Genomic DNA, 25,082 nt, shown 5'->3' on the forward strand with positions numbered 1-25,082 from the left:
GGAAATGGAACCTCGTACAAACCTTGTATTGTTTGGATATTGATTTTCAACTTTTCTAAAATCTTAAAAACAATGTACATAATGCCTTATACACTTTTTTTGTGTGGATAGTTAGGAAATTGGAAGATCCCTCCTTTTGTGATGTACTAAAAGCATTTTTTTCCCGCTAGGCACCTCTTCTCGCTATACGTTAGGAACAAAAGAATCACTAGATCCACCATTGGCGCGTGATGCTTTCATTTTTTTTATGCTTGTAAAGCTGTCAGTGTTTATCTAAAGAAGAATTTATTTAAAACTGTAAAAAGTAGTTTTTCGTTGCTACTGTTTTTAACACTTGAGGGGCGGGGTGATACAGTGTTTTTTGTCGTTGTTATAAACATAACAAACTGTAAACTTTTAATCAGTGTTTACATCTGTTCCGATACGATATTTTGAAACTTTGTTCGATCAAGGAGGTTTAAAAAGAGAAGGAGATATATCTCAGCAGTTTCTATTAAAACCATCCGTTGCCGATTTGGAGTATTGTTTTCAAATTCAGTTTTGTAAACAAAATTTTTGGACATCTCGCGTGTCTAGCGGTAAAAACTCGTTTGCTTTGTATTTTTATCGTTTAAAATCAGTTTTGAACTTTTCTGGTGGTATATGCAGAAAATAAGTAAAATCAGCCGAATATAGGGGAAATTATGATAAGATAGAGATAAAAAAAACAATATTAGAAAATAAGAACGTGAAGAAATAAAAGTAAATCATTGCCCAACGAAAAACGCATAATTAGAGAAACGAATGATTAATATTTTCTTTGTTCTATGAAAAAAACAATAGTCACCGAACACCGAGTCTATACCAAAAATTCAATAACTTTGAAGACAAAAATATGTACTAATATGCAACCCTTCCTGCAGTAATATTTTTTAAAAGTTCTTTCAATCTTTTAACTGACGCTGTGCTAAGAGGGAACATACAGAAACATCTACAAGATGTAAAATTACACCATATCTCAGGGCATCAATTTACGCAATATAAGTGCCAAATACCAGCTGAATTATTTTGCAAGTGGTGATAATAAATTTCACCAGCATTAATTCTTATAGCTTAACAGAGCCATGTGTTTTATTTATGCTTGGTATAGTTCTCAATATGTTTTTTGAAAGTTCTGCTCTGTCGTTAAAACACTCGTCTCATTCTCGGTATGTAAAAATACAGCTAAAGCGGCGCAACGGATGGGTTCAAAGGAGCACGTAAACAAAAGAAATTTGAATAGAATTTAAATGGACGTTGCTGAGATGTATTTCCTTCTCTCTTTAAACCTCCTTGGTTCGATCCATCAAATTCAAAAACGCTGCATTGGTATCACGCAACTTCGAAAATAATTGGAAGATTTATTGCACGATCGTGTAGAATTAATAAACGTTGTAAAACCTGTTTTTTACATCCTGGAATATGTGCGTATACACACTAAATTAAACTAGAGCCTCGCGAAATATTCCTTTCAGCTTTACACAGCAGAGTAATACAATTCTGAAAAAAAAGTTGTATATGAAAGATCTGGTGACATCATCAAATATTCCTTTAATCATTATATTTCTTTAACAATTCGTGGTAAGCACGTGATGCGTTATTCTGATCATCATTTAAGCCGAACACAATGGAAAGAACAGCGTCACAACTTCTAACAAAAGTGGTAACGGGCTTGCAATCATCAAAATCGTAATTTTTTGCCTCCCTTATTAAGTGGATTTGTCCACTTAATTGGGGAGTCTATTTTCTGTTTATTGGATACCGTCCGCTTTCACACTTTTTAGTGGAAGATGATAGTATACAATAGGCAGAAATAACCGATTTTAGTTGAATTACAACTTTTGTCTTATGCATTGTAAAATTTGTAATTTTTGGGTAAAAGATAGAAATAATTTAAATTATTAATTTTACATTTTGTGATCCATTTTTTTAGGAAGGACAATTAGTACAGTGGAAAACCAAGAAACTTCATCTTGGGGGATATATGTAATTGTTTTCTTTAAGTGTCATTTTGACCTTCCTGGTGACATTTTGAATGTTGTTAAGCTCAACAGGGTGTGCAAATTTTTTTTATAAGTCCAAAGTCAATTTACACAATTTTGGCCCAGATCCCAAAATCGGAAATTTTTATTTTGTACAAATATGGTCATGCTATATATCATTTGTTCGAAATTTAATACTGACTATAACTGCACTTTTTATTGACTATACAGTTGATAAAAATCGAGATATGTCCTAAATTATTGGGGGATATAAATATTTTAAAATACGACTTTTATTTTGAACAAGACTTTGGATATACAGCTATAGTCTATGGAAAATACATCAGTAATAAATTTAAAATATATCTATATCATCTTCTTCACTACTGCTCTTATCTAATTCAATATCATCAGATTCACTATTGTTGTCGCTATCATCAACATATTCGTTATTTTCGGAGTTAACATTATTGAAAACGATTCACGACATTCACAAAATTCAGAACAAGGAATTCTTGCATGTGAAAAACCACGGTCTGACATTTATTACCTAAAAAAAAAAGATATAATATAATTTATATAGAAAATGTTAGATGTTAAGCAGTCAAAACTAAGCTTAATTTTTCCTTTACAACCACATTTTGTACTTGTCAATACTTGATTCACCATTATCTTGGAACATGGATGTTGGTACCGGTGCTAGCTCGTAGTGTAAAATACTTTTTAATTCAATCTGCTTAGCACTTAACAAATACATTACATATGAGAATATCAGTCCTGTATTATATATTTCATTTGTTTCACCTTTTTACTTTTGTTTCTTACTTTTAGCCATAGTATTTACTCTATTTGAAAGTTTTGATCTAAATCCTTTAGGTAGATTGTGATTGAATTTTAGCATCATTTCCGTTCCATTTCCATAAGAACGAACAACATTGGGTTTTCTGTACACGTTTCTCCTGTATAATTGTATGAAACATTTGTTGGTGCTTCAAATGGATGGATACAGTTGAATAAGAAATTTCTGAGCTTTCTTTTATCTTCTGCATCTCCTACTATTGTTGTTCGTGATTCTCCCTTGTGTGTTGTTACAGCATTATTTCTTTTCTCTTAATTGAACTCATTCATTCCCATCATTGACCAGCAAAACGTGTCTATAAAACTTTTAAAGGCGACACACATCGGTGTTTTTGAACCAAAGTTTATTCTTCGTCAGAAGAAGAGTCTATCACACAAATTCGACGTCTTTTTACTTGTTGCTCATTGTGGTGATGAATGTTTATATTAAAAACGCAGTTATTTATGTGTGCACAATCAACCATGGATTAAAAATTATCAACATTTCTTTATGATGAGATGGATATAGTGTTTGTAATGTTTTGCAAAGGACGTTTTTTGTTCAAACTGATTAGGTCTGACATGTGCTCTTGCTGTTTACTTGAAGCCGTGTGATATGACTTTAAATTTTCGATGTTTTTGTGATCACTTAATTGAGAAACGTGAATTGGATGGACGTCGTTGTTAAGAAGAGTTGAGGTGGCTGTTTTTCTGGAGGAATGATTCGAGATTTTTGATTTACTGCAACTTGATTTTTCATTCTGTAATAAATCAGAAGCATCAGAGAGAAATAATCCCAATAAATTTTTACCCAAAGGTCGATCAAAATACCAAACATTCTTTTTAACGTGCTTGGCTGGAGCAACGGCTAAAAAAATGGTGAGTCACTTGTTTTACTTTGTCTAGCCGGTGACTAACAAATAGTTCGTAAACCCTTACAGGACAACGGTCGGTGTTTGTAGCATATGCTCGGGGGTTAAAAGATCGCTGATGGGAGTTGCTGTTTTCTCCTGTCCTTGTTTTGCTTCCTCTTTCTTTATCCCATTTCAAGTATTTTCGTATCGATACAAAGTTTTATGTCCCCGTATTTTAACTTTCTCGATTCATCCCTGGCACGACAGCCAAAGCATGTTGTTACAATCCACCACATAGTTCGTTGAAGTGTTTTACCATCTCCAACGTCGAAGTATTGGACTTCAAAAAGTTTGTCAACCTCACATTATTCCAGGGGACGAGTGGCATTGGGTTTATTCCTCATTCACAGTTGTGTGAGTTGTTTCCGTCTGCTAGCCGAAACTTTTCGCGATCTGTCAAATTGTTTGTCAGTTTTAATGCTTGCTTTTTTTCCATTGTCATTGAGAACTCTTTGCCATGCGTTTCTGAATGAATTTAGTGTGTCCGGTTAATACAAATTATTTTGGCCATTTATTTCATAGTATTTTTCTCTATTTGCATGCTTGCATGAAAAATTGACTGATCCAACTCACATGGTGATAGATCAAGAAAATCACGAGTCTTTGAGCATTATTTTTTTTCATAAAGAATCTCAATCGTCGAGAAGCTGTTAAATCTTGATATGTGGTTCTCTTAGATTTACTGGCAACTAAAAAATCGCTGATTTCATCGTCGATTGTAGAAACTGACATCAAGGATTGGGATGGCATTAACTCAATTCCAAGATCGAAATTACTTTCCAGTTCTTCAATGATACTTGAATCGATCATGTTCAGGTTGTGATCAATAAATAAGAAAGGTTGTAAAATTCGCACTGTAGTGTTGTTTACTCTTTGATGCATGTGTGTCTGTTACATAGATTCTTTTCACGGGCATACAGCTAGTTTTTTTATTTCCATATTTATTTTTATTTCGGGATGTATACGTATCGAAATACCAAAGACCATGAAAACGAGATTAGTTATAAGCAAATTTTAAATTTGCAGCGAAGTAGTAGTGAATAATAAAGTTTGCTTTCTTGCATTTCTGCAAAGTTAGTTCGTCATTCAATTCATTATTTAACATAGAATAATGGCATGTAGGATCGTAATTTGACGTACTTATGGTGGTTGGCGAGTTGGACTTTAAACCTCCTGCTTATGATATTAGAGTGCTAAAGTGTATCGCCTCAAACAAGCGACTCACAACTTTCCTTAGGATGTTCTTCTTACTTATGTTTTTAAAAATTTTAGGCCTTTGTTCTAGGTCCTCTTTTATAGTTTTCCATAATATGCCAAATACAAAGTAATTCGTAAATCATTTTTGACGAACAAAAATTTAGGGTTTAAAGGTTTTTCCATCACCTCATAAACCTGTCCTTCCGGAAAAGGATTCGGAACCCAGGTTTTAAAAGCTTACCCAATTTAGTCTCACGCTGTACCCAGTAAGCCACATCGAGATAAATGATTGACGTCCTTGCTTCTTAGACTTTGGGCCCGAAGTTATAATTACACTGTCATGAATTCATTGATTTAAATTAAGTTATTGACGTTAAAATAATGTTATTGACGTCACGCCATAACAACAGAAATGTAAAAAGATTTTCTCTTTGTTTGTCATAAACAGACGGAAGTAATCGATAAGACTGCGCAGGGTAAGACAAGTTGTAAAAGTTCAATTGCTTTACAAGCACTGCCATTAAGCGTAGTTGATTTTAATATTTGTAGATTTTGTGTCAAAAAGGTGGTACACTCAATCAGTAAAGACACAAGATGTATTTCAGCAACATCAGTAATCTTGAGAAACACCTTGACATTTCACGTTTGTTTAGAATAAGTCAGCCAGCCAGTTATTCATATCTTCACATTTAAAGATAGCTATAGTACATCTAGCTCATTTAACACAAAGAATCTATATTGTAAAACCCGTAATCGTCTGTCAGTTTGTCACGCAAAATGGTACCGAAAGTACTGAGACGCACCCTATGCGGTTTAAAAAGAACGGAAAAACCGTGGATTTTTCACGTGCCACCGACTAGTATTAAAATAAACCATTAGATCGGCGCGTGATCTGGTAGATACATACTATTACCCCTAATCATTACCAAGTGTTAATAAATAGAATTCAACTTTACAAAAGCAAACTATATTATGCAGTACTTTCCTGCAAACTTAAAATTTGTTGATAAACTAATCTCGTTTTCATGTTATTCGGGATTTTGATATGTATACTTTGCGGAACGAAAATGGACATGGAAATAGATCTATTAATGACAATTAGGAACTTTACATACTTTTACTGACATTTTTTTTCTGATTTTATTCTATTTGTTAAAAAGTGATGTAGAAAAAAGGTTTGGAGGTTCAGGTTCTCAGTTTCGTTAGTTTATTTGTTTTCTATCTCATGTTTCGTGTGTTTTCCTCATTTGTTTTAATTGTTAAGTTGTAAGTAGGGTTGTTTTCTTTAGATTTAGTTGTAGTTGTACGTTGTTAATTGGATAGAGATTTTCTGTTCATTTTCTTCGATTATTGTTTCTTTTTTCATTTGTCTCAGCAATATCCATTCAGTTTGGTAGTGCTCCATCCGTATCATCGGAATAACTTTTCTATCAAATCATGTGTTTTTTGTTGTTGTTTATTTTATGTTATCGGCCTTGTGTCAAGATGTTATGTTATCTACTGTATTTATGGTAAATAATTTTATTCAAGGAAAAACACTAAGTAAATCTCATGGAAAAGAAAGGAATGGGTTCTTGTTGGTTGTTGGCTAGCCGTCCCTTTTGCAAAAAATAGTTAAAACTGTGATAGTATTCTGAAGTTGCTCCGGTTATTATTATTAATATTAGAAAAAGAAATCTAAACGAACTGTTCATATGTTATTGAAGCGACTGAGACGCAATTTATTCAACAACAGCACGCAGTTATTTCTCATCTTCTCAAGATATCCACCGGTTACCTTATTTTTCATAAAATTGTTATGATTCTGTCACCTGAAGGCAAAAAAATTTGTCCAAGATTGATCCTGAATCTACTACATTGACGAGATAAACGATGTGATAGATAGTGACAACGCTAGATATATAACAACTGTGGCTGATACTGGAAGAAGAATTTCTTCTTTTAGAAGTAATCCAAACTATGGTCGAATAATCTATGCTGCAGTAACCAAAGTTACATTATCTTGATTTATTAGGGGGGGAGGAAAACAATTAAGACAGCCGGGAACATAAATTTAGAGTATAATTAATGCTTAATTAAGTGGTTTTTAAATTACTTCCTTAAAATTAGCACGTGTAAACAATTGTCATTAAGTGCTTATACATAGCCACTTCATTTCTCCTTGTGCCAAAACTATTCTAAAGCTTCTTACGTCACATTTCAAAGTTATCAACTACATTTTCTCACAGGTGAAAAGAATTTTAAGCGTATGCACTACTAAAGGAATATTTAAAAAAACTGCGCTTTTTAGGATTATAATAGCATTTGAATAAACGTGTGCAAAATGAAATTATAAAAATATGTGCTTCTATTTTCATTTTTGAGTATTAAGTATTAATTACTCGCTGTGAATGTTATCCTGTGGGAATAAAACACTTTACTGTTTTACACACACGTACATAAACAAACATGCTTGAGACAACGGCTTGATGGCCTAAAACATAGGGAAAATATTCTATGCTATATAACTTGCGGAGAAGCGAGGGCTGTCTTGATTACTCCTAATTAATGGGAAGGAAGAGAGGGTATTTTTTGTCTTGTTTTTAGAGTAGGGTTGACAAGCTGGGTAATTTACAACCTCAAAATGAATAAGGAGAGGACAAATGCTTTCACTGTCAACTATTGCCACATTGATTGTCAATCAATGTGGCAATAGTTGACAGTGAAAGCATTTGTCCTCGGAAGAAATGATTTAAAATCAAAAGTGCTATCGCAAAAATTTTAGATGACTTAATTATTTTTTTTTTAAATGATTTTCTTTTATTTTTCTAATGACTTAGCATATCAATACACGTTCCCTAAAGTACATGTTTTGTGGTATTTTATCATGTTGATGTTTTGAACTTAAGGCTAATTTTTACTTTAAGAAAATTTTACGCGGAATGGGCATACAATAGAAATGAGAAGTATCTCTAGAAGATGGAAGTATATTCCTTATTATAAATTTCAAAGTTTGTATTAATCCCGTCATAGCTATCATAGCTAAAGTGTTTCTACCCAATCAAAAACCATGTTCGCCATGTAACTCAGTTCTGAAATTTTGTGAATTTTTTTAACTTTTGGGGGGATTTGTAATAAACAAAACATATTTTCTGAATTTTTTTATACTTTGCGGGAGTAGTCCAGTTTTTGGACGGTCCATAAGTGTAAGATGTTATACTGGCTGTCATGTTATTTATTCACTACTTGCATGTTCCTTACCAGGTGGTACTAAAGTGTTGCTATAGAGATACATAAATCCTTAGAATATAATACCAACCGTGTGTGAACAAAATATGGATCCTGCAAAATCACATCATTTATTGATCCCAATGACGTCATTATATTGTTTACCTCAGCAGCAACATCTGTAAATGCAAACATGAGCTAAGTTTAGAATATCTCAAGTTTAGAAAAGCCAGGTTTAATAGGGTTAGTTCTTTTATATTCTTCTGTTAGCTTTGTTCTCTTCCTTTTTGGCTCCATCAGAATTGACTTTTTACATAGAATAACGTTATTCGTACTTGTGTGAACCTAGTTTGTGTGCAACTTGGGCAATAAACTTATAGATAATATTAACTTCTTTTTATATCCAATAAAATGTTTTGTAAATAAAGTAAAAAGTTGGAGATATAATGGGTATACTAAATATGCGTCTGAACCATTACAGTATCCTTAAGCACTATACCCGCTGTACACTTGAAAGTTTAAATAAAAGTAAATCTAACATATATCGACGAGGGTTGTACATATTTCCGTCAATTAAATAGGTTTAACAAAATGTAAAATTTACACTATATATTAAATGGGTGTGACTGTTTCTTTATATGCTTTACTTGTGTTATGTAAACTTATGTAATAATTATGTAAAGAAAAGAAACTATATCTATATATGCTGTTGTTCTAGCAAATCTGTGATATAGCCATGTCAAAAGGAGAAAAATCTGTAGTTATTACAGAGAAAAATGCATAATTACCATAAATATCAAGCATTTATCAAATAATCCAACTTAGTCATAAGCAACTCTACATGGACAAAAGTAATATTAGAAACTGAATCAAATGGTTATAAATTTAATTATATTTTGATGTACAAGAGAATACTAACTTCGTTCGTCAATAGTTACAAGACATTGCGTATACTTGATAATGTGAGTTTAAATAATATGTTTCTTTTACAGAATTTGTTGATAATTTGATTGAGCTAGAATGGAGTTTTTGACAGTCACAACTTTGTTACCTGACAGTCACAACTTTGTTATCTGGTGACTTAGTACAAGGTTGAAATTTTGTTAATATTTTTTATTTTTCTGTTATTAAATTATACACTGCACTATAAAAAATTTAGTGGGAACACAAAATTGAATGGGAACACGCTTTAGGATTAACATGCAAATGTTAAAAAAGTACAGGATACAGAAATTACAAAGAGATGGTGGTTTTCTCTTTGTTAAAACAACATGGTGGTTTTTTCTCTGTGAAACAAATAAAAAACGCATTATGTCCAACAATAAATTTCAATTCCATCTACTAAATCGTAGTCAATTAATACAATAACTTATATAAATAAATACTTATAGTTGACAAAATCGACAAAAGTTTACACAATGAAACAAACCTGTCATTAAATGAAAGGTTTATTAACATGGTTCTTGCAGTAACGAAATGTGAAATGATGCTTTTGACACACAAAAAGCGCAGATAAAAGCAAAAATTCTTCAAAATTTGTCGCATTCTCAACAAATAGAAAAAAAGAGAGGTCACGAAGTGAAAAAGAGCTACATAATATTCCTAGTTTTTAGGTAACAGTATATGGTAGACATAGAATGTAGGACCTAAAACTTTCGGATTTCTTAAAACAACAAAAAAAGAAATTTGCCATTTTCATGTATTACATAGAAAATACAGAAATTGCATTTTTTAAAATTGAGAAGAAAATATGGTCTGTTATTCAAAAATAGAGAATGAATATCAGGTCAGAATATCCATGAAACTAACTGATCCATTTTTTCAAATCAATATCTGGGATGTTCCCACACCCTCTTCGTACTGTGTTGGGAAAAACAGCTCTTAAAGCATTTCTTTGGATGGAAACGATACCTTTTAATGTGTTGCATAAAACCTTCGACAATGTCATTTTGTTTATTTCAATAAGCTGGTCCGGAGTGAAGACACCAGGGTTTTCATACCAAAATCGATCTCCGTCTCTGAAGCGCTCAAATTGGATTTTTTGGATACATTGGAAGGTTGGTCCAAGCATTTTTCCGTTGGTGCGTCGTTCTGCAATACCAGCTGCAAATATGTCAATGTCATTCGGATTGTTGTACACTGTCTCGAAATTCCTAATTGTTGAGTTAGACATTATTCCCACCAGATCTTCAAACGTATTGATGGCTGGTAATCTACATCTTCGTCTCCAAGCTCCATATGTTTTCAAACCATGATCTCGTCCTCGTTGAATATTCAAAGCTGTCAAATCTTCAAGTCTTCTCTCTCCTAAAGGAACAAGTAACCTTCGGGCTATTCCAAACGCAAACGTGGTATCAACTACTTGCGATCTGTTTGCCAATAAACCAAATGCTGTTGGTTCTATACCCCGATTACGAATTGGAAGAGTGTTTTCAAATGAAGCTTGAAGAGAGATATCGTTGAAGGCCGTGTCAAAGTTGTTGTTTAGTTGCGCCCAGGCATTTGGAACCAAACTGTGACCGAATCTAAAGGCTGCTGTTGAAAAGACATTAGTTATGGAAGCATCCACTGATGTATCGTAACCTTTGTATGGAGCTAAATCAACAATAGGTGGAAGAAACTCGTTGTAAACAATGCGTTGATATATGGCAATATTGATTTTCCTTGCTGTCTCGAAAAGAAACTTTTCACTGGTAGATCTTGTCAAAACTTTTAGTTTTTTAGCTATGTAGTTGTGATATCGCACAAATATCGTATGTAACGTGTTTAACACAATATTTTCGTCTCCTCTGTCATCACCAACCAATGAACATCCGCCTGGATTTCTACATTCTGGATCTGATGGTGGCAATCTAATCGGTAGCAAATTTGACGAAGTAACCTTTAGCAATCCATTGCCTAAACAAAATATGAAGTTTTCGTAAAAGATACCCTTCAATAACTTTAAAAGTATATAGTGTAGACGCCAAATGCATGTAAATAACTTACCATCTAATGTTCTCAACTGTTTGTGAACAATTATATCGTTGCTGTAGACTTGAGACAAATCAACGAAAGATGATATTATGTTCAACTGTTCTCTTGTGGTTCGTGGTTGAAATTTGGGTTGACAGACAGGAACTGACCTTGCCAGAGATGTACAACGTGATCCACCTGACCTGATTATCAGTGGGAAACATGGGTACGTAAAGGCAGTTATTGAACCACATCTAGTACAAAATTAAATATGTTAACTAAATAAAACTTTATTGTATACTAAGCAAAATAAGAAATGCATATTATGGGTTTACCCTGCAGACACATCGCACGGAGGATGACTTGTGTATGCAAAGTCATGATCGAGGAATTGTCCAAATGCCATAAACATTGTTGACAACGATGATCTTTGTCTGTTTCTAGTTTGAACGCTGAAGACTGCCCGTGAAACTTCATGAGCTGTAGGAACGCGCGGTAATGTTGCAGGAAAGCCACGAGGAGTATCAAGATTATTACTATCGACATAGTCAGCCGCTAAATTAGAAGAAAACGTTGTCATTAATTGACATGTACATGTCAGAAACAAAGAAAAAATAAAAATGTACAGAACTGTATGAGCTCTGTTTGTAGTTTAAGAAACATATTTTTGTGTGGAAAATATAGATTTCTCAGTTGAATGGTGATCATATGAGCACAAAAAATTATTTTAATAAAAAAAAGTATTATCCCCAGGAAAGGCAGATTGCTTAATTCTAGAAAGTTGTATAATTGTAATTGTTATTTTTCTGATAGTGTACTTACGTAAAAGTCGGGCCAATGCTGTATCTTTTGCTCCTTGTGGTGGTTTCGCAAGGTTGTTACAGCTTCCGTCAACAGATCGAAATGGCAGAAACGCTTTACAAAAAGCAGTAGGATTTGGTGGAACACAGTTGGCGAAGGTATTTCCAGGATTAAACTGTTGTGCTAGAATATAGATTATATTAACGGATCAATGAGCCATATATGAAAACAGAACGTCTCAACAAGCTTTTTATGACAGTGTAGTTTTTCTAACAGTTTAGTTGCTGCGGTGAAAAGATAATAACTTTAAAATATTACCTTTCATTGTACATGCTAAAAGCAACGGCATGAGGAGTGTTGCTGCTAATTTGCCCATGTTAAGTGACAGCCAATCTTCCTTGTTGATTTTTTTGTTACTTCTGAGATGCAAGCAAAATAAGAAGTAATAAAAATGAAAAATTCACTATTATTTATATGATTTCACAGCTTCCAGATTTGTCAAGTCTCGACTACTTCTTGCCTGGTCATTTCCAACAGGATGTCAGGAAGGAATAGATGCGTTCTAATGATAATTGTCATTGTGGCCTATATTCTTACATTTGCTATATTTGTGATATTAATATGCTGTGACGTGTATCTCTTCTACTGATAACTCTGAAAATATGAGCAACTTCTAAATAATTGGGTAAAAATTGGCTTTCCTTTGACTTTACTTTAAATAAATTTTCACTGGGTGTACTGTTGACTGTGCGGTTTCACCATCAAGATGCCATACACACATATTCTTAAGAAATGCCTCACGTTGGTTATTATTAGTATTATAAATGACTAGTCAATGACCTGTGGGTAAATCGTGTACGGGTATTATAATATAGATTTTATATACGCCTAAGTCTTATTTCTGGAATGTATTTAGACTATAGACAAAACATAATAATCGTAGGTAAAACTATATCGTCTTTACTATAACTCTAACGTTAAGGAAAGGTTAATATAAAACTATTTTGTGGTAGCCACGTAATAAATTATAAGCGTAGAAACAAAAATTAATAAATTTTTTATTCCTAAAATCAACTAAAATACCTATCTTAACGACATAGGAATAACTATGTTACATAACTATGTATCCATATTTCTTGTATTTTATAACAGGCCTCCATTAACAGATGTTGTTCTAGGTATAACGTGGTGTTTCTTTCAAACTTTTTTATGCAAATTCACCTTTTTTAACCAAACGGCTTTAATATAAAAACAACACATATTTTTTGAAAAGCATTTTCACTTTATCTAGTTATTACAAAAGGCTTTATCGGACAACACAAAGTAGCGGACCCGGATCTGCTAATCTGAGATGTTTCCATGTCCATCTTCATGGAAAGTCGTTTCAAATAAACAAAATGTAATTCAAACTTATCACTCCTACATATTTCGTCATAAAGTTAAAATTGAAAATAAAACTAACGGGGCGTAGTTTTTGATATAATGCAAAATTTTACTTTAACTGTAACCAAAGTTATGGAAAAAAAGCAGAATGTTAATTTATCATTTCATAATTTTCAATATATAATTAGCACAAGGTAAGAGTAGGAAGTAAAACTAGTAAATGTAACAGCGCTTAGTTTTTTATATAGTGCAAAATTTGACTTTAATCGTGGACAAAATTATTGAAAAAAGCAGTTTTTTTGTCATTTTTTAAACTTCGCCGAAAGTGTCAAATAGTCAATGCTTTTTGTTAGGAATGTCTAAGATGTGTGTTGGGAAAATCAAACAAACCACCTTAAAATATAAGTAATATCTTGGACATTTATCTCTGTCTGCTTTACTTCCCATATGAGGAAGAACTTTTTAATAAAATTGAACACATTGTTTAAAAGCGTTTACGTCAATGAAAATGGAAAGGAGGAAGGAGGTAATTGGCAAACCATAGTTTTGTTAATTTTTACTTTACAACGTAATATGTTTGCTAACTAACAAATTATATGCGTAGGTATAGCTTCCGTGTGTTAAGAAAAAACTAACCTCAAGGGGGGCCTTGAACTGAAAAAATAGTAATTAAAATAACATGTCATTATCAAAATGTGTTAAAAAAGATTTTTTTCACATCTTCCTAACAATATATTAGGACAGAAAGCAACAACAATATTTTCGTTGTCCGTCTGTTTTTTTCACGTCAACACTTTCTTGATTACTTGTGTGTAGTAACTTACAGTAATTAATGACAGTTAAAGTTTACAATGCAACTACCGAGGCGTGCTCGAGGATACGACACATGAACTTAGGCTATTCTGATGCACATGCATAAAACACGAATAGTCCGGTTACATTGTAATGCTGAATCCGAAAAAAAGCTTTATTCCTAACTTATCGTAGAACGTCGGAACCTTCACTTTTTTAAAAGTAGCATTCAACTGATATTCACAATTTTCTCTTTATAATATTGTGACACCATCTTTTATGTTTATCACATATTGGCGAATACCGCATCTACAGCACTAAAATTTTCTGTACAGGAAAAATAATCATAATTCTGCTTCCAGTTTTAAGAAAATGTAGACAATTGTGGCGTCAAATTTTCAAAACAATTTACAGTTTACTTCCTGATAGCCCGACAAATACAACTATGGATTTCTATTACCAATACCTTCATATAGTAAGAAAAGTATATTATTTTAATTTTACTCCAGCGTGCTAACACTTTCTAAGAAAGGCCCTTTCCTACAAAAAAATTATTTTTGCTATTTTAATCGCATTATATAATATTTCAAAGGGGGGTAATTATTTTATTACATTTGTTTTCTTTTTAAACCGTTTCGGCACTTGCGTACTGAGGCAATTAAAATTTTTATTTTACAGGAATGTTATTTTCCTTAGACTCTTAGGCTCTTAACAGATTAAAAGAACAGAGATAACCAAAGAAAAAAAAGCTCACGGAGATGTTAATAAAAACAATTCCTAACGAGAGCTGTAAAATATACTTTTTCTATTTAATATTAACTTGTCGCTTGCTGATACCTTTTGTTTTACAAAGAATTTAGAAATAAACCAACGTTATTAACCCAGAAGTGGCATTAGCAGCAATGACGCATAATATATTATTATAGCAAATATAGGAAAAAATAAAACACCACAAAGTTAATTATCACAAGAACGAATCTATTCCTTCCTGACATCCTGATGGAAATGACTAGGCAAGAAGTAGTCGAGACTTGACAAATCTGGAAGCTGTGAAATCATATAAATAATAGTGAATTTCACATTTTTATTACTTCTTATTTTGCTTGCATCTCAGAAGTAACAAGAAAATCAACAAGGAAGATTGGCTGTCACTTAACATGGGCAAATTAGCAGCAACACTCCTAATACCGTTGCTTTTAGCATGTACAATGAAAGGTAATAATTTAAAGTTACTATCTTTTCACCGCAGCAACTAAACTGTTAGAAAATCTAAACTGTCATAAATAGCTTGTTGAAACGTTCTGTTTTCATATATGGCTCATTGATGCGTCAATATAATCTTTATTCTAGCACAACTGTTTAATCCTGGAAATACCTTCGCCAACTGTGTTCCACCAAATCCTACTGCTTTTTGTAAAGCGTTTCTGCCATTTCGATCTGTTGACGGAAGCTGTAACAACCTTGCGAAACCACCACAAGGAGCAAAAGATACAGCACTGGCCCGACTTTTACGTAAGTACACTATCAGAAAAATAACACTATTTACACAACTTTATAGAATTAAGCAATCTGCCTTTCCTGGGGATAATACTTTTTTTTATTAAAATAATTTTTTGTGCTCATATGATCACCATTCAACTGAGAAATCTATATTTTCCACACAAAAATATGTTTCTTAAACTACAAACAGAGCTCATACAGTTCTGTACATTTTTATTTTTTCTTTGTTTCTGACATATACATGTCAATTAATGACAACGTTTTCTTCTAATTTAGCGGCTGACTATGTCGATAGTAATAATCTTGATACTCCTCGTGGCTTTCCTGGAACATTACCGCGCGTTCCTACAGCTCATGAAGTTTCACGGGCAGTCTTCCGCGTTCAAACTAGAAACAGACAAAGATCATCGTTGTCAACAATGTTTATGGCATTTGGACAATTCCTCGATCATGACTTTGCATACACAAGTCATCCTCCGTGCGATGTGTCTGCAGGGTAAACCCATAATATGCATTTCTTATTTTGCTTAGCATACAATAAAGTTTTACTTAGTTAACATATTTAATTTTGTACTAGATGTGGTTCAATAACTGCCTTCACGTATCCATGTTTCCCACTGATAATCAGGTCAGGTGGATCACGTTGTACATCTCTGGCAAGGTCAGTTCCTGTCTGTCAACCCAAATTTCAACCACGAACCACAAGAGAACAGTTGAACATAATATCATCTTTCGTTGATTTGTCTCAAGTCTACAGCAACGATATAATTGTTCACAAACAGTTGAGAACATTAGATGGTAAGTTACTTACATGCATTTGGCGTTTACACTATATACTTTTAAAGTTATTGAAGGGTATCTTTTACAAAAACTTCATATTTTGTTTAGGCAATGGATTGCTAAAGGTCACTTCGTCAAATTTGCTACCGATTAGATTGCCACCGTCAGATCCAGAATGTAGAAATCCAGGCGGATGTTCATTGGTTGGTGATGACAGAGGAGACGAAAATATTGTGTTAAACACGTTACATACGATATTTGTGCGATATCACAACTACATAGCTAAAAAACTAAAAGTTTTGACAAGATCTACCAGTGAAAAGTTTCTTTTCGAGACAGCAAGGAAAATCAATATTGCCATATATCAACGCATTGTTTACAACGAGTTTCTTCCACCTATTGTTGATTTAGCTCCATACAAAGGTTACGATACATCAGTGGATGCTTCCATAACTAATGTCTTTTCAACAGCAGCCTTTAGATTCGGTCACAGTTTGGTTCCAAATGCCTGGGCGCAACTAAACAACAACTTTGACACGGCTTTCAACGATATCTCTCTTCAAGCTTCATTTGAAAACACTCTTCCAATTCGTAATCGGGGTATAGAACCAACAGCATTTGGTTTATTGGCAAACCGATCGCAAGTAGTTGATACCACGTTTGCGTTTGGAATAGCCCGAAGGTTACTTGTTCCTTTAGGAGAGAGAAGACTTGAAGATTTGACAGCTTTGAATATTCAACGAGGACGAGATCATGGTTTGAAAACATATGGAGCTTGGAGACGAAGATGTAGATTACCAGCCATCAATACGTTTGAAGATCTGGTGGGAATAATGTCTAATTCAACGATTAGGAATTTCGAGACAGTGTACAACAACCCGAATGACATTGACATATTTGCAGCTGGTATTGCAGAACGACGCACCAACGGAAAAATGCTTGGACCAACCTTCCAATGTATCCAAAAAATCCAATTTGAGCGCTTCAGAGACGGAGATCGATTTTGGTATGAAAACCCTGGTGTCTTCACTCCGGACCAGCTTATTGAAATAAACAAAATGACATTGTCGAAGGTTTTATGCAACACATTAAAAGGTATCGTTTCCATCCAAAGAAATGCTTTAAGAGCTGTTTTTCCCAACACAGTACGAAGAGGGTGTGGGAACATCCCAGATATTGATTTGAAAAAATGGATCAGTTAGTTTCATGGATATTCTGACCTGATATTCATTCTCTATTTTTGAATAACAGACCATATTTTCTTCTCAATTTTAAAAAAGTATTCTCTATGTAATACATGAAAATGGTAAATCTCTTTTTCTTTTGTCTTAAGAAATCCGAAAATTTTAGTTCCTACATTCTATGTCTACCATATACTGTTACCTAAAAACTAGGAATATTTCGGCGCTTTGTTTCACTTAGTGACCTCTATCTTTCTCTAATTTGTTGGGAATGCGACAAGGTTTAAAGGAAGAATATTCGATTTTATCTGCAGCATTTCACATGTCGTTACGGCAACAGCCATCTTAATAAACCTTTCATTTAATGACAGGTTTGTTTCTTTGTGTAAACTTTTGTCGATTTTGTTACCTCTCATATGTAACAAAATCGACAAAAGTTTATTTATTTATATAAGTTATTGTATTAATTGATTACGATTTATTAGTTGGTGGAATTGAAATTTAATGTTGGACATAATGCGTTTTTTATTTGTTTCACAAAGAAAAAAAACACCATCTCTTTGTAATTTCTGCATCCTGTACTTTTTTAAACTTTGGATGGTAATCCTAAAGCTTATGTTTCTGAGAAGTTTTTTATGGTCCAGTGTAGAAATTGACAGTGGAAACGTAAGAAAAATAAAACATCTTGAATTAAAGGTATAGCAAGTTGCAAGTATGAACAAAGAACACAAAAATAAGAAATAAATGATAGATATTTATGCCAATTTTGCATTGTGGACTGTAATTGCTACAGATTTTTTTCTTTTTGACATGGCTATATCATTGTTTACAAATTTGCTAGAACGTAAATTACCGCAATTAAAGCATATAAAGAAACAGTCCCATCAATTTAATTTATAATATAAATTTTACACTTTGCTGAACATATATAATTGACCAAGATATCTACCATTCTTTTCGATATATGTTAATTTACTTTTCTTTAAACTTTCAAGAGTACAGTGAATACAATGCTTAAGGATACTGTAATGGTTCAGACGCATATTCAGTATACCCATTATATCTCAAAATTTCTGATTTATATACAAAATTATTTATTGGATATAAACGGAAGTTAATTTTGTATATAAGATATTAAAAAAATTTCCAGGTGGACATAAATCTACATATTTCTTTATCACTAGAAACGTATAAAGCTCAAATCCGCTTAGTTTTCTTTTATTTTGTAATATATCTTGTAACATATCTCAACAAATTAAGCAATACTTTGCTATATATTTTTTTCACCGAAGCGCGTTGTTTGTTATTTAAAAATTCGTATTCCTTCCTCAAAAGTCTACATGAAATGTGACAAAACATGCTGCAGCAGGCATTTATGGGCACATGTGAAGTTTTGTCCAGAGGTTTCTTCATTTTGGAGGGAAGATTCAGACGTTTTAGTAAAAAAAAAATCTGGGGATTTATGGAAAAAATATTTGGGTATATTTTTGATAATTATAAAATTTCTTTCTGTCGTAATCTCTCTTTGTTATAAAGCAATAGAGAAAAAACGCTTGAAGAAAAAGCAAGTTCTAGTGCTGAAGTCAGCTTAACCATTTTTCCATTTTGGGAACCTTCTGGCCTTGGCGGGGCTTATTTGTAGTACACCTGCGTGCTAGAAAGTGGACTAGAAGATTTTAAGCCCCTTCTAACTGACCTTACGATTCCGATTAGGAAAAATGAACGGCATCTGTCTAATATCAGATATGGCTGAAAAACTGTCGTTGCTATAACGGTTCTGGTCAAGACTTTAAATTATATTGCGTTAGAATTATGCAAGGAATACCAACTTTCTCATATTGAGTTTTGTTAGAAATAATTTTTAAAGTATATATAATTTTATAATTGGTACAGGATTTGAGAGAGACTTTCCTCGCAGAAAAGAACAATTGATAATGCTGTCGGTGCAGGATAAAAGACTTTCATGTGGCTGTGATACATTCCTACGCACATAGCTCCAAAAACTCGCTGATTTTGTATAGAAAACAAACAAACACCTTCCAAGAATCCTAGATTGTATGAATAAGCTAATTTTGCGCACGCAATCGCTGTAAATGTTTGATCAGCGAGAAAAAACACAGACAGCATCACATACCATCTAGTAACTTTCCTAGCTAGATAGTAGAGCAATAAGAAAAGCAAAGATGTCAAAATTACAGACAGCAAACTAATAACACCACCATAATACACTTCTCTGTTTGACATTCTCCAAGATAGAAGAAATGCATTAAGAGCAATGTTAGCGAATGCAACACCCAGTAAGAAAGCATTCAGAACTGAATAACGGAAGTTTAATCTTGTGATAACAATCATGGGTAAGGTATAAAACATTATTTGGTGCATTATCTCAAAAGGTATGCATTAATGATCATCAGCAGAGTGTCTTTAGTTTGACAACTTTTTTCTGTCGTGCTGGCTGTGGATGCGGAACACATCTCCATGGTTTCTGCTTTTATGTCATATCCTCTTGATAATTCATGCGTAAGAATTAATACAAAATCCCCCCCCAAAATGCAGATTATGATCATCAGGAGAGTGTCTTTAGTTTGAAAAATCTTTATTGATGCGCTGATGCTCATGCGGAATCGATATCCTTTCCTTCCATGTTTTCGGCTTTCATGTCATATTCTCTTGATAAATCATGCGTAAAAATTAATACAACAACCAGTATTATGCAGCAAATACAAATAAAATAGGTCCAATAACATTGGCATACGTTATTTGAATACTTCCAATCCAAAAATCTGTTTTAAGACAAAATAGAGAAAAGCCTAGCCCGCAAGCGTAGCCTATTAAACGACTACCATTAATCCTCATCAATTCTTACGACACCTTTTCTTTAGGGTACGATCTTGCAACCTCTAAAACCATAAGTGGTGTCACTGCCATGCTAAACCCGCTTAAAAATCCTTCAAACAACGGAAACAAAAGAGATGTGGGAAAGGCATATAAAATGCTCCCAGCTATGGACAAATTAATAACAAGCAAAGACTTAAAGCAATCGCATTTTATGTGATAGTGTACGCCGAGAATTAGATAATAGTAAAACGGTAGGCTGTATATACTATCTTTATATACATAAATCTATCTTTCGACACAATTGGTCATAGTATTTTATTAACAAAGTTGCAGGCTTATGGTGTTAAAAGAAATGAATAAGTGTGGTTAATAAATTACATTTTCAACAAAACTCGAATCCGTTCCAATAAAGAATCTATATATTGCGGCGTTTACCAGGGTACTGTTCTGTAGACTGTACTGTAGACTTTTAAGCAAGCAAAAAATATTTATTTCACGAATTTCTAAATAACGAACAACGCACTTTTTCGAAAAAATATGTAGCAAAGTATTGTTGCTATGGTAATGCTGAACTAGTTGAGAAATACTAAAAAAAATAATAAGGGGAGGGGAGTTTGGCACGTTTTAGTGACAAACAAAAATGTAGATTTATGTCCACCTGGAAATTTTTTTAATATTTTGTGGAAAAAAATTAATTCCTTTTATATGCAATAAAAAATTTTGAAAGTAAAATAAAAATTTTGATATATAATGGGCATACTAAATATGCGTCTGAACCATTACAGTATCCTTAAGCACTGTACCCGCTGTACACTTGAAAGTTTAAATAAAAGTAAATCTAACATATATTGACGAGGGTTGTACATATTTCCGTCAACTATGTTCAACAAAGTGTAAAACTTACACTATATAATAAATTGGTGTGACTGTTTCTTTATGTGCTTTACTTGTGTTATGTAAACTTATGTAATAGTTATGTTAAGAAAAGAAACTATATCTATATATGCTGCTGTTCTAGCAAATCTTTGATATAGCCATGTCAAAAGGAGAAAAATCTGTAACTATTACAGACAACAATGCAGAATTGGCATAAATATCAAGCATTTATCAAATGATCCAACTTAGTCGTCATAAGGAACTCTACATGGAAAAAACTAATATTAGAAACTAAATCAAATAATTATAAATGTAATTATACTTTGATGTACAAGAAAGTACTAACTTCACCAGTTCGTAATTACTTATTATCGCGTATAAATGTTTATGTGAGTTTTAATAACATGTTTCTTGTACAAAATTTGTTAAAAATCCGATAGAGCTAGACTGGAATTTCTGACAGTCGCAAGTTTGTTACCTAATAACTCAGTAAAAGGTTAAAATTTTGTTAATATCTTTTTCTTATTATTATTAGTTGCACCATAAAAAAATTCGCACGAATACAAGCTTTAAGATTACCATTCACATGTTAAAAAAGCACAGGATAAAGAAATTACAAAGAAAAGGTGTTTTTTTTTTGTGAAACAAACAAAAAACGCATTGTGTCCAACATCAAATCTCAATTCAACCTACTAATAAATCGTAATCAATTAATACAATAACTTATATAAATAAATAAACTTTTGTCGATTTTGTTACATATGAGAGGTAACAAAATCGACAAAAGTTTACAAACCTGTCATTAAATGAAGGGTTTATTAAGATGGCTGTTGCCGTAACGACATGTGAAATGCTGCAGATAAAAGCGAATATTCTTCCTTTAAACCTTGTCGCATTCCCAACAAAGTAGAGAAAGATAGAGGTCACTAAGTGAAACAAAGCGCCGAAATATTCCTAGTTTTTAGGTAACAGTATATGGTAGACATAGAATGTAGGAACTAAAATTTTCGGATTTCTTAAGACAAAAGAAAAAGAGATTTGCCATTTTCATGTATTACATAGAGAATACTTTTTTAAAATTGAGAAGAAAATATGGTCTGTTATTCAAAAATAGAGAATGAATATCAGGTCAGAATATCCATGAAACTAACTGATCCATTTTTTCAAATCAATATCTGGGATGTTCCCACACCCTCTTCGTACTGTGTTGGGAAAAACAGCTCTTAAAGCATTTCTTTGGATGGAAACGATACCTTTTAATGTGTTGCATAAAACCTTCGACAATGTCATTTTGTTTATTTCAATAAGCTGGTCCGGAGTGAAGACACCAGGGTTTTCATACCAAAATCGATCTCCGTCTCTGAAGCGCTCAAATTGGATTTTTTGGATACATTGGAAGGTTGGTCCAAGCATTTTTCCGTTGGTGCGTCGTTCTGCAATACCAGCTGCAAATATGTCAATGTCATTCGGGTTGTTGTACACTGTCTCGAAATTCCTAATTGTTGAATTAGACATTATTCCCACCAGATCTTCAAACGTATTGATGGCTGGTAATCTACATCTTCGTCTCCAAGCTCCATATGTTTTCAAACCATGATCTCGTCCTCGTTGAATATTCAAAGCTGTCAAATCTTCAAGTCTTCTCTCTCCTAAAGGAACAAGTAACCTTCGGGCTATTCCAAACGCAAACGTGGTATCAACTACTTGCGATCGGTTTGCCAATAAACCAAATGCTGTTGGTTCTATACCCCGATTACGAATTGGAAGAGTGTTTTCAAATGAAGCTTGAAGAGAGATATCGTTGAAGGCCGTGTCAAAGTTGTTGTTTAGTTGCGCCCAGGCATTTGGAACCAAACTGTGACCGAATCTAAAGGCTGCTGTTGAAAAGACATTAGTTATGGAAGCATCCACTGATGTATCGTAACCTTTGTATGGAGCTAAATCAACAATAGGTGGAAGAAACTCGTTGTAAACAATGCGTTGATATATGGCAATATTGATTTTCCTTGCTGTCTCGAAAAGAAACTTTTCACTGGTAGATCTTGTCAAAACTTTTAGTTTTTTAGCTATGTAGTTGTGATATCGCACAAATATCGTATGTAACGTGTTTAACACAATATTTTCGTCTCCTCTGTCATCACCAACCAATGAACATCCGCCTGGATTTCTACATTCTGGATCTGATGGTGGCAATCTAATCGGTAGCAAATTTGATGAAGTAACCTTTAGCAATCCATTGCCTAAACAAAATATGAAGTTTTCGTAAAAGATACCCTTCAATAACTTTAAAAGTATATAGTGTAGACGCCAAATGCATGTAAATAACTTACCATCTACTGTTCTCAGCTGTTTGTGAACAATTATATCGTTGCTGTAGACTTGAGACAAATCAACGAAAGATGATATTATGTTCAACTGTTCTCTTGTGGTTCGTGGTTGAAATTTGGGTTGACAGACAGGAACTGACCTTGCCAGAGATGTACAACGTGATCCACCTGACCTGATTATCAGTGGGAAACAGGGGTAGGTGAAGGCAGTTATTGAACCACATCTAGTACAAAATTAAATATGTTAACTAAGTAAAACTTTATTGTATGCTAAGCAAAATAAGAAATGCATATTATGGGTTTACCCTGCAGACACATCGCACGGAGGATGACTTGTGTATGCAAAGTCATGATCGAGGAATTGTCCAAATGCCATAAACATTGTTGACAACGTTGATCTTTGTCTGTTTATAGTTTGAACGCGGAAGACTGCCCGTGAAACTTCATGAGCTGTAGGAACGCGCGGTAATGTTCCAGGAAAGCCACGAGGAGTATCAAGATTATTACTATCGACATAGTCAGCCGCTAAATTAGAAGAAAACGTAGTCATTAATTGACATGTATATGTCAGAAACAAAGATAAAATAAAAATGTACAGAACTGTATGAGCTCTGTTTGTAGTTTAAGAAACATATTTTTGTGTGGAAAATATAGATTTCTCAGTTGAATGGTGATCATATGAGCACAAAAAATTATTTTAATAAAAAAAAGTATTATCCCCAGGAAAGGCAGATTGCTTAATTCTATAAAGTTGTGTAAATAGTGTTATTTTTCTGATAGTGTACTTACGTAAAAGTCGGGCCAATGCTGTATCTTTTGCTCCTTGTGGTGGTTTCGCAAGGTTGTTACAGCTTCCGTCAACAGATCGAAATGGCAGAAACGCTTTACAAAAAGCAGTAGGATTTGGTGGAACACAGTTGGCGAAGGTATTTCCAGGATTAAACAGTTGTGCTAGAATAAAGATTATATTAGTGCATCAATGTGCCATATATGAAAACATAACAACGACGTTATATGAAAACATAGCAACGACGTTATCGCCTTTTTTGACAGTTTAGATTTTCTAACAGTTTAGTTGCTGCGGTGAAAAGATAATAACTGTATAATAATACCTTTCATTGTACATGCTAAAAGCAACGGTATTAGGAGTGTTGCTGCTAATTTGCCCATGTTAAGTGACAGCCAATCTTCCTTGTTGATTTTTTTGTTACTTCTGAGATGCAAGCAAAATAAGAAGTAATAAAAATGTAAAATTCACTATTATTTATATGATTTCACAGCTTCCAGATTTGTCAAGTCTCGACTACTTCTTGCCTGGTCATTTCCATCAGGATGTCAGGAAGGAATAGATTCGTTCATGTGATAATTAACTTTGTGGTGTTTTATTTTTTCCTATATTTGCTATAATAATATATTATGCGTCATTGCTGCTAATGCCACTTCTGGGTTAATAACGTTGGTTTATTTCTAAATTGTTTACAAAACAAAAGATAT

At 33.3% G+C, this 25,082-nt stretch overlaps 3 protein-coding genes across 3 annotated transcripts in view; 1 reads left to right on the top strand and 2 right to left on the bottom strand.

Annotated features, from left to right (window-relative positions):
• The window catches only part of LOC130649571 (uncharacterized), a 67,256-nt gene extending 54,026 nt beyond the window's left edge, over positions 1-13,230 (bottom strand). The window contains exon 1 of the mRNA XM_057455868.1: positions 13,227-13,230. The gene's annotated coding sequence lies outside the window, so the exon portion shown is untranslated. The remainder of the gene's footprint in view (positions 1-13,226) is intronic.
• Positions 13,231-14,531: 1,301 nt separating this feature from the next.
• Positions 14,532-17,794, top strand: LOC130648590 (lactoperoxidase-like). The gene is made up of 7 exons (XM_057454642.1): positions 14,532-14,561; positions 14,679-14,740; positions 15,201-15,301; positions 15,437-15,598; positions 15,863-16,082; positions 16,155-16,384; positions 16,475-17,794. Exons 1-7 carry the CDS (start codon positions 14,532-14,534, stop codon positions 17,566-17,568), a joined length of 1,899 nt encoding a protein of 632 aa, XP_057310625.1. The 3' UTR covers positions 17,569-17,794.
• A 2,462-nt stretch (positions 17,795-20,256) lies between these two features.
• Positions 20,257-24,910, bottom strand: LOC130648591 (lactoperoxidase-like). The gene is made up of 7 exons (XM_057454643.1): positions 24,903-24,910; positions 24,701-24,801; positions 24,378-24,539; positions 23,894-24,113; positions 23,592-23,812; positions 22,413-23,501; positions 20,257-20,330 (listed from the first exon to the last, which is right to left on the bottom strand). The coding sequence occupies exons 1-7, from the start codon at positions 24,908-24,910 to the stop codon at positions 20,257-20,259; spliced, it is 1,875 nt and encodes a 624-aa protein (XP_057310626.1).
• Between the last annotated feature and the right edge of the window lie 172 nt (positions 24,911-25,082).

This window comes from Hydractinia symbiolongicarpus, chromosome 7 (genome assembly GCF_029227915.1).
Source record: "Hydractinia symbiolongicarpus strain clone_291-10 chromosome 7, HSymV2.1, whole genome shotgun sequence".
Taxonomy (NCBI): domain Eukaryota; kingdom Metazoa; phylum Cnidaria; class Hydrozoa; order Anthoathecata; family Hydractiniidae; genus Hydractinia; species Hydractinia symbiolongicarpus.

Coding starts and splice junctions, on each gene's coding strand:
- LOC130648590 (XM_057454642.1), top strand. CDS start 14,532: ATGGATTTCTATTACCAATACCTTCATATA. Junction 14,562..14,678: donor ATTACCAATACCTTCATATA/GTAAGAAAAGTA, acceptor AATATTTCAAAG/GGGGGTAATTATTTTATTAC. Junction 16,083..16,154: donor CCGTGCGATGTGTCTGCAGG/GTAAACCCATAA, acceptor ACATATTTAATT/TTGTACTAGATGTGGTTCAA.
- LOC130648591 (XM_057454643.1), bottom strand. Junction 24,114..24,377: donor AGCATTGGCCCGACTTTTAC/GTAAGTACACTA, acceptor CTTCTAATTTAG/CGGCTGACTATGTCGATAGT. Junction 20,331..22,412: donor TGATTTGAAAAAATGGATCA/GTTAGTTTCATG, acceptor GTCTTAAAACAG/ATTTTTGGATTGGAAGTATT.